Below are 10,295 nucleotides of genomic sequence, written 5' to 3' on the forward strand. Positions count from 1 at the left end.
GCTGCTTGAACTTGAATGACTAAGACGGAGGGGGCTGAGCTCTTTCTCGAAGAGCTCCAGCTCTACCCCACCCCAAACTGGCCGCAAACTAATTACAATTTTCTTACATTGCAAGGGAAGCGAGTAAATTCTTCTTTCGGCTACCCTTACCTTTTAAAGAAACTAACTTGAAAGACTCCTACGTGTGACTTTAGTGAAGGGGAAGAAAAAAAAAAATAAATTACGAAATTGCCTCGTCTACTCCTGCCAAATGTCCACGGCCGCCCCACACCCCGCTCAGGGGCCGCTCCCGGGGCTGTGTCGTCCCCCCCCCCCCCCCCTTAGCGTTTTTGAAAGGGGGAAAAAAAAGTGTATGCTGGGAACTTCATGCCTCCCGTATGTCTTCCCACTACAGTAGCAGACCCACTGTGTTAAAAACAAGGCGATACGCTTGTTCTCAGTATTTTAAATTCGCTTTTATGCTTTGAGTCCACAGGTTGCTTTTCTTGTTAAAAGCATTTCCTTTCTTACCACCTTAAACCTAGGCTTTCTGGATACTTTGAGAGACCTGTTTGTTTAATCATATTTGGTAGCTTTGTAGAATATAATAAAACCATAAATTATTTATACAGTTTCAAGTTGTTGGGATTCTTAGCATGATATACTGAATTTTGAGATTTCGAGTTAGGATTCTTGTTTGCGGATGTATTCCTCCTCTCTAAAAGAAGTTTGGGAAGTTGTTGACCTCAGAAGATGAAAGAGCTGGTTATAGTTGGTAGAATAACTCCCCGCCCTCTCCCGAGACTGTAAAAATGAGATAGTGACTGTAGTACAACAAAAAATAGCATATCGAGAAAATGCTACCTTCTGAAATAAATGATAGAGGAGTAAAAAAAAAAAAACCAACCTCACCCCAGTGAAGAATACTGAAAGATGGACTGTGGGAAGTGAGATGAACGATTCTATTTTTATTTTCAAGACTTTTGGTGAAGTTCGAATTTATATTGGAGCAAATACGGATGTGAAAAGTAAAACACATGTTCTTGGTCACCACAGCAAACAACCTCTTCAGGATAGTTAGATTTACAATAAACATCAAGAAGAAACTTGACTGAGAAGATGCCTTTTTAGCACAAATGACCGTCCCAGAGGCTTGATGTCGGATTTTGAAATTCCTGAATCTCTTCAACTTAATGTATTTGGCCAGAGGAGGCCCAAAACTTTTGGGTTTTTGGTCAGAGAACAAAAGAAAGAAAAATATTTCCCCACTGAAAGAGGAATGTCTGAAATCCTTACATCTTTTGATACATTTTTTTAATATGGAAAGCTCTGGAAATCTATTTTGCGAAGTACTGGAGTTCCAAAATGAGGGTTGTGGAGGCTCTTGCTGAAAAAGTTTAAGGATTGGTTTGGACCTATTCTTCACACTTCTGTTTAAAAGAAAAAGAAATAAAATACAATCTGTGTTTCTAAGTAGTCTCAGGAAGAAGTCTGCTATCCCTTTAAGCTTTTCTGCTTTTCCTGTTTACGTTGGCAATTGGGTGGAAGTATTGTGGAGGCAGAAAACTTTTTGGAATGTTGAAAAAAATGTTTCATGCAAATCTAGTAAATTGCTTCAAGACTTCAAAATTTGAACACTAAGGGGCGCCAGTTATTTTTTTTCTGAGGCCTGAGACTGGCCTCTGAACACCATTTCTGACTTGAGTGGTGAAATTAACAAATCTGTTAAAGGCACCGGCGAATGACAAAACACTTGTGGATTTGTGCAGGTATCTACATTTGCATGGACTTACGTGTATGGTATGCTTACACAGTATTACATAGGTGGAATAGTCAGTAGCAATGAACAGTTGAGAAGTTAGAACAACTGTTGTTCTGTAAAACACCCATCTTGGTTACCAAAGGGGCACCGCGTTAAGTATCTTTAACTGTATGCCACACTGACATCCTCCAGAAGGGTTTAGCAATAGCAAACTGTAGGTTTCCCAGGAAGGCCTGGAAGATTTAGGACGCTTACTTAAAAGTATGATATTTAATAGTTTCAGTCAGTTGTTTCATGGTACTTTTGAGAATACCAAATATTAGGGGCAGGTGTGTGTATATATAGATTTATATACATAATCTAAAAATAAAGTTACAGTGTTCATGTTCCCTCTCTGCCCCCTCCCCCCTGCAATTTGGTTTACTGCTTCTATTTTATTGTTTTGTGCTTTAGGTAGGTGGCTTTTTTTTTTTCCTTTTAGTTACTATACAACCATTTTCCTTAAGGTTTTGTTATGCTTGAGGAGAATAATATTATGATCAGCCTTTGCCTTTATTTTTTGCTGGTCATATTGAAGAAATAAAGTCACAACCCTAAGGATTAAAACAAATAAAACACAGGATAGGATTGCCTTTTCTACTGGAATGCTAGGGTTTGTTTTTATTTACTTATTTTTACATGCCAGTATTTAAAAACAAAACTCAAATGGGCTTGTGTTGTGATTACTTCTTGTAACTGTATGCAACAAGAGATAGAAATGGACCTGTCGGTTTAGGCGAGGAACAGTACATCTAATCTGGTTAGGTTTCAGAACCTACATCTACTTTTTTGGGCCCATTTCTGTGCTGTATGTATTAACCAAACCACATTTTCCTTTCTGAACTCTATCTTAGTGGGTGATCTTTGAAAATTTTAGTGTTTAACTTAGTAGATGGTCCCTGCCTTACTGCATTTGGTTTTGAAGAACATCTTAAATGTGAGGGATATATGGAGGAAACTTTTTTTTAAAAGAACTACTTTTATTATAAAATATGAAAGTCACAGTTTTGTTTAGGTTACAGATATGTTTGCATGTGTGTGCTTTCAACTTCTTATGTGTAAATAAGGCTTTTGTGGATTAACAAGGATGTTTAAAGTGCACATCATAATAACTAGGAAGCTGGATTGTTTTTATCAGACTAGTGCAAACCTGTGGGAAGAGAGGGCTCTTCCTGAATGTGGAATAGGCTGTATTTCCTGTAATTGTTTGCACCATCAAACGTGACCTGATTTTTTTTTTTTTTTTTTTTTTGTGTGTGTGTGTGTGTGCTTCAGGTCCTCAGATACTAACATTTATGATTCTAACCTAGACTGTTTCTTCTGACAACTCTTATATTTTAATGGTCCCCTTTGTGGAAAATGAATAAAGTTGTACCCTTTTTCTTGCACTACTTTTTTTTAATAAATTGGAGATTTCAAACTCCGCAATTGCACTCTGACCTATTGAAATTAACAAGGTATTTTGGTTTTATTCTTTCAGCAGACTGTGAACAAATATGCCTAAACTATTAACTGAGATCTGAGTAATGTAATTTTTGTATTTGCATCTTGTTTTCTTGAACCTGTAAGTAAGTGGTCAGAGTGTTGTACCTGATCAGAATGTACATGAACTTTTTGTAAAAAGATAATGACACAGACTTTATCAGAAATTCATTTTTCCTATGTAAACTATACCTCAAAAGCTTCTCTCTTCTTGTCAAACTTGTGTTGAAGGTGACTTAAAAGTGCGTCTACCTTTAAATGTAAATTAAATCATGCATCTTGCTTTTGGAGATAAACCTAGTTTCTTGTCAAATAGTTTGCCTCTTTCTGACTAGCAGTTATAACAAAGCTAGCTGTAAAAACATCTAGGTAGGGATTAAGGAGGATAAGTTTTTCTTGGGTATTGCTTTCTCTGTTTACTGTGCTCACTGAGAAAAGCGCATGTGAGCTTGCAGAGCCCAAACCTGCAGTTTTCGTGTCAGTCTCGTTGTCTTAACCAAAATGTCTGCATGAGTTAGAACTGAAGAACTGTGTTCTGGTGGTGTAAATAAGTTCTCCCCGAGAAGCTATCTGGTTACTTTTGTACGTGACCTTATTTTTTGTGATTATGTAAATGTAGCCAGTGCTTAGCTAGGGTTTTGCTGACTTGTCAGATTTGATGAAGGGGCACTGGCCACATTAGCATGTCTGTTTTTCAGTTGTATCAGATCTTGCAATAAACCCACATTATTTCATTACAAACCATGCCTCTTAATGCAAAGCTGAGCGATGAATATTCTTTAGGATAAAGGCTTTATGATAGATGTTTGCCCAGAATGTTTCAGACTAATTTTTAAACTCTGAGTTATAATGTTAAAATTGTACAGAACGGCATGCGACGAGCATTGAGTGTTGTTTGTGCACAGTTTATTAATAGTGCTCTTTTGAATCTGGTTCTTTAATCATCTCTAAATCTGAAGATAATGGTCTGAGGCATTTTTCTGATTATGACTGTCTCGCAATAATGAGGTTGCAAAGCTTCTAGAACTTGTGTGTTCAAAAACTTCCTAAGAGTTGTTCTGAGGTGTGGGGATTTTTGTTATTCCTTGGCAGCCTCTTACAACATCAAAACAAAAGCTCCATTGCCCTTAAGAAAAAGTTAATTTTTTTTTATCTTGGGGAAAAATACTCAAAACTCCCTCCTCCCTTGCAACAGTTCAGTTCTTTTTAAAAGAAGGTATTTTTGGAGCTGTATCTGCAACATTTATAGGATTGCAGTCACCTGGTGTGTAACTTGAAGATATGGGTGTTGTTTCGACTGATAAATTTTGAAGTTAGTAAAGCAGTTCTTCTAAACTCATGTTTTGAAAGCAGTTTGTTTGCTGTTGCTTACCAATAATTGATTATTAAAATGTTTGTCAGCAGAGGTTGGTTTTTTTTTTAAGTAAGAGTAACCGTAGTAGGGTTAGTTCTGTACAAGAGATGCTGACTTAGTTGTCTTGAAATTGGGAGAGATCTGTTTGAATTTTTTATTGTTTCTGTTTAGTGTTACTTGTTCCTTAAGGTTGGAATTGAGTTGCATTTTCCTCATCTGAAATTGTATGCAATAGTTTCCAAAGGAACTAGTGTCGTATAAAAATCACTTGCTATGGTTAGAAACAACTGACCAAGTGCCGATTAGATTAGGGAGTGGCACATGATGCTTTCATAACGCACAAGGGAAAAAATGAAGGTATGTTGATTCATATTAAAGTGGAGGAAAAAAAAACCCAACAACTGAGAAACACAGATTTTAAGAGAGCACTTAGAATGTCTTAATTAGGAAAACAAAGTTTACGTGAATCAAAAGAGAAAAGGACGTGTCAGAAAAAAGTTGCTGATATTCGATAAGCCCTCTGCATGTGACGAGAAGGCTGGACACAAAATTAATGGTTAGTTTTGTTGTTCAGTAACTTTTTTGACCAAGTCACCTGTTTCAGTCCTTCTTAAATTAAAAGTTTTCTTCCTCTTAGTACACTAAACAATGCCAAATCAGGAATGGGATACTTAGGATGATTTGAATTGTGTAGGCTTCAGTAGAAAAACAAGTACAACTGAATTGTCTTTAATTACTGTCTGTAACCTTAAAATGCTCTCCTTTTTTCAAGAATGCATACTGATGCAGATATCCTATTAATTAGATGTATTATTAGATGCTGATCTGGTATATATTCCGCGGCTGACAGGATAGCCCTGTGTTAACGTTAATTACCAGGCCATCCTGACAGCTCAGGCTGATTGAAGTACAGCAGGAGTCTGCCATGGAGACCGATTGGTTTATATTCGACTGCTTATATGGAATGTTGGGGCGCGGGAGAGGGGGGAGATAAGGGAAATGCCTTGCCAGGAAAGCTGTGAAGTAATGAAATGCCTTCACTCACTGACCCTTGTCTTTATTGAAACATAACTCTCAACTTCTCATTTGGGCTGTGTGAGTTTTTCTGTGTTGATTTTGATCAAAATGCATACTATGAAAATCTTATGTTGATTTTGACATTTCATTGAAATTTAATCACCCAATGCTAAGAAAAACTAGTAGGAACAGTAAAACCACCAGTGTTTTTAATCTCATTTGTGCTTAAAGCAATCAGGTCGGTAGAAGCACCACGTAAGATACGTCTGTGGCTTTGTAGCAGGAGGATCTACATCTGCGAAGGACATTGGAGGTGCTGTTTGAATGCTGAAACGGATGATAGGTGTAATGTTTATCATCTGAATTAGATCCCTTTGCTCTGGTGGGACAAAGAGTTGGGTTGCTGAAAGTTAAGTAACATTACAGTTACACTTTTGACTTGAGAAAATATCCCGTGTTACCTTGTGTAGTGCAGTTAAAGTAATTTCCGGGTTTGGGTTTCTTTTGGTTGTTTTTCTTGGAAGCATGTATTAGAAGTGGAGTTAGCTTTTTAATAGCAGAGCTTAGATTTTCGAGACGATTTATGCTTGAATGAGCAAAGCAACCATGACAACTTTTAAAGAGAAAGAATATCCAGCTTCATTAGCAGAGCTGCCCCTCCACGGTCTCATTGTTGTTCCCATTAGAGAGGTGTCTGTTGCAGGCTGGTTGGGTGTCTGAGAGCAACAGCAACAAGATGGTGCAAGTTGAAGCGCTTCTATTTGGGCAGTTGTGCTACTAAACCAATCTGGCTCTGGTACTAGAAGTCGCTGTTTTTTTGATACTCTGCAGGTATTTTAGCAGGTGTTAGTGATTGGAACGAGTGTGGTAATGCTAACAGGTTTTTAAATTTTGTTCTCGTGGTTTAAAATACTGAGTAAAAATTGAAAACATATTTTCAGTTACTTTTCTTTTGAGGATTGATTTTTTTTTTTTATACTCGGGGTCAAAATAGTAAATTTTGCTTCTCGGTTCATTGCAAAAAATCATTTTCTTGAAGGGAGATGGCAATAGGTAGCTATTAATGGGCGTTCTTTTAGCATTTTGCTGGTGTATAGTTGATTGAATAGCACACTGGAAGTTAATTTTTTTAATTGTTTTTAAAATATTTTTGACTGTTTTGCAGCTGCACCTGGATACTTGTACTTTACTCCATACTGCAGTGCGTTAGAGAAGATGTGTTTCCAGCACAGGGTGTACCAGAGCAATGCTTCGATACTTTGTAACTGCATTGCAAGGCTGCAGGAAGCCCAGGGGTGAGAAGGTCCTAAGGGATGCCCCTTTTTAAAGGGGATAAAACATGGAGCTGTTTGTGGGATAATGGGCTGACATCTGAGCGTATTAATAGTGGAACAGTTAACACTTTTAATGGCATATAACCTTATAAATGTTTATGCTTCTTTAAGACTTGATTTGAAAAGGGGAAAAAAACCCCAGCATGACAAGCAATTAAAGTTACTTTGCTGGGAAGTTATGTTGACTTAGTTCTGAGGGGTGATGCCTCGGAACGGCTGCTGATGTCAGAGCAGAAGAGGCAGGAGCAGATAATGCAGTGTTTTATATCCTTATCTGGTGATCAGTTTCTGGCTTAAAAAGTCAGCTGATACTCTGGACTGGTCAGGGGTTTTTTGAGTTTGTTTTTGTGTGGTGCTGGCTTTCTTTTCAGTCAGACAGATCAGAGCTGTGATCGAGCTCGCCATATGTGATCTCAGAGTAGTTATGTTGGCACAGTGGCTGAGGTGGCTCGATACTGAAGATATAGAGCAGAGCCTTGGCGAGAGAAGTACATTTGCTTAAACATTTACTTTAAAGTCTGAAACTCCTAATTGATGTCAACTGATTATGCATCTGGTCCATTCAAAAATTTGAAGGACGTGACTATTTTCAGACTAGCTGACACTAGATGGAAGCCAGACTTTGCTGAATTCTTTAAATCCTTCAGCTGTTGAAATAACGAGCCTTACTGTTTTGTCTAATTCAGGTTAAAGAACTGGTTTAGAAATCTCTGTAACCGTTACTTGGTAGAAATGTTCTAACTGCAGTATAGTTTTTTCATTAGTGTCTAGGAGACGCAATACGCCCGAAATCTTAAAAAGTAAGCCGCAGATCCATCTAGCAAAAGTATTAATAAAAACTTACTATTCTGGTTCATATATTTAAGTGGCAACTCAACTAAACCATTCAGCTGATGTTGCATAATGCTTCCGTTTATTTATCAGACTTCGGAGCAGTAGCAAATTGGTTAATATTCTTCTTAATGAAGCTTGATCTAATAACCTGCAAATAATTGTATCAAAAGTTAATGCATAATTTTCAATTTTTAGATTCAGAGCAAGCCAAAGCCACTTTTGTTTGTTGTGGAATGTTTTCAGTTTCTTTGCGGGAATGGGGAGGAGGAGAACTCAACAAAAAGTTCTCTGACCTGGTGCTGTTTGCTTTTGAGCAGTGTTGCTCATCTGTGCTTACTCCTCTTAGTTTCAGTTTGTCTCCTTTTGAAGGAGCATGAGCTGCACCCCTACCTCAGAAATTGACATGGACCTTTTTTCAGAAAACTGTCATCGTTCCTCCCCTCCACCCCTCCACCTTCCAAACTAACTTTGCGTAAATTCCACACATATAATCTGTTGGCAAGCGTGCTCTCTAACGGTTGGTTTGTGTGTTAAAGTTGAAGGTTAAAATGCTGTAATAGGCCCAGCTGTCTTGTTTAAAGTATGATGTTTTTGCTGCAAAGATGGTCTGTGCAGTGAGAAAATAGTGCATGTTAGATGATGGTGCAGACAAGTTGTTGGTAGTTCTTTAATTGCTTAAGTATCGTATCATCTATAAAGATAAGTATAGTCAGAGAGGCTCATATGCAGCCAGTTTACGAGGGAATTACTACTTCTTTAAATCACTCCAGGCTTTTATGGAAATCTGATCCTGCTGCTGAATCAACCTGAAGCAAGACTCCTTGTACGGATTCTTTTGTTCCCATTTTTCACATGGTTTTGTCAACTTTGTGCTCCACTGGTAAACAGACTTGAACAAAATCTGGGCATAGATGATACGGTAGGGATCGGAAATTCTAACCCAAGATTCTATCAGGAAGACTGATTATATGTGTATTAAAGCATCTTGAGAGGAAGAATGATACTTTAGTATCTCTTTCAGGTATAAAATTAGTGACTGCAATTGCCTTTAGAAGCAAAATATATTTAGCTGTTGTAATAATATGTTTACAGAGATTTGAGTCACATTTGAAATTTCTTCTAGTGTTATTGTGTTCATTCTCTGGATAAATTTTCTTTTTGTGACAAGAGTAATATAATCCTTTGGGGAAAAAAAATCTGGAGAAAACGTTATCTAAGGATCAACTCTACCTCAGAAGAAACTGAAGAAATGTACAATTGGCTTTCTTGAGAAAAGCTTATTAAACTTAGGGACTTTAAGGAACATTTTTTAGAGATCTGGGCCATTTCAGAAATATACTGATATTTTGAGGGGGAAAACTTCCCTATATCAACTTAATATGGGGTTAATTAAGGTTAAATGCTATATGGATCAAAGTGCTTCTAATTTCTAATAATTCTGACATAGCTTCCAGGGAAGCAAGGAACTGTGTGGAAGCTCTGTCTATAGGTAGTGGGGTACATAAACCTAGTGCCTATTGATTTAGTAACTGTGTTTTATTCATAACTATTCATGAGGAATCTTGTTGGTTCCAAATGGGAGGTTTAATGCACACTGAGGGCACTTGGTAGTGCCGAGTTTTAATACTGTTAAGTGTCTTCAGAAAGGTATTCTTGCGTCAGCCTCAGATTAACATGGGATGAATAACAGAGCAATTCATCAACTAGGCAGCTCTGAAGAGTGTCAGCAAGAAAGCTGACGATGATGAATTGGAGAGAAATGGATGCTGTGGTAGATAGCCACTAACAGCTAACGCTGGAGTGTTGAGGGATGGCAGTTGGTATTTAGGTGTATGCTGGGTAATTAAGTGAGGAGGGACTGCACTCCTTTGCTTGGCGGAGTAGGAAAGAAACACATCCCTTCTACAGTTCGAGAAGGTTACTAAATTCAACAGTCTAAAATGACAGATGGACAAAAGATTTGCATCAGTCTTTACTACTGATAAATGTGAGTTACGTTTTGAAGACAGGCTGCTGACCTTCCCTTGATGTTTGCAATCTCAGCAAACTCAATTGGCAATAAAAATTTGGATAAGTTAACTTTGAGGCAAATTTAGTTTATTCTGAACTTAATTTTGCTTCAAGTTTTGCAGTAACCTTTCTTAGGTCTCACAGCTTTCAGTTACTTTCAGTTACTGAGTACTTTCAGTTTTAAACTTGAGGGGGGGTTAAACCAGAAATAAAATTGCCTTTGTTTTTTTTGCTTCTGTCAACATAATAGCATAACGAAGTGTTCTTTGTCACGTGTATAGGTCTTTCTAATCCTATTTAATATGGTTTGTGCTAGAATTGTTTTTGAGTACTCGTTGTTGTATGAAAGTGTTGAACACTCAATACATGGAGAACAGTTTAAACTAGTAACAATCAAGTTCTTTACTTTGGGTGGGCTGTTTGTATGGATTTTTTCTGACTGTTTAGTTACTGTAGGTAACTAAACCTACATGTGCAGGCGAAA

The 10,295-nt window shown here is 37.5% G+C and overlaps 1 protein-coding gene across 1 annotated transcript in view; it reads left to right on the forward strand.

Annotated features, from left to right (window-relative positions):
• The first annotated feature begins 344 nt into the window (after nt 1-344).
• The window catches only part of QKI (QKI, KH domain containing RNA binding), a 167,303-nt gene continuing 157,352 nt past the window's right edge, over nt 345-10,295 (forward strand). Inside the window, 4 exon segments of the mRNA XM_035900406.1 lie at nt 345-1,288; nt 1,290-1,353; nt 8,066-8,099; nt 10,003-10,007. Coding sequence (XP_035756299.1) covers nt 1,136-1,288; nt 1,290-1,353; nt 8,066-8,099; nt 10,003-10,007 — 256 coding nt within the window. The 5' untranslated portion in view covers nt 345-1,135.

Source organism: Egretta garzetta, unplaced genomic scaffold (genome assembly GCF_000687185.1).
Source record: "Egretta garzetta isolate BGI_Z169 unplaced genomic scaffold, ASM68718v1 scaffold388, whole genome shotgun sequence".
Taxonomy (NCBI): Eukaryota; Metazoa; Chordata; class Aves; order Pelecaniformes; family Ardeidae; genus Egretta; species Egretta garzetta.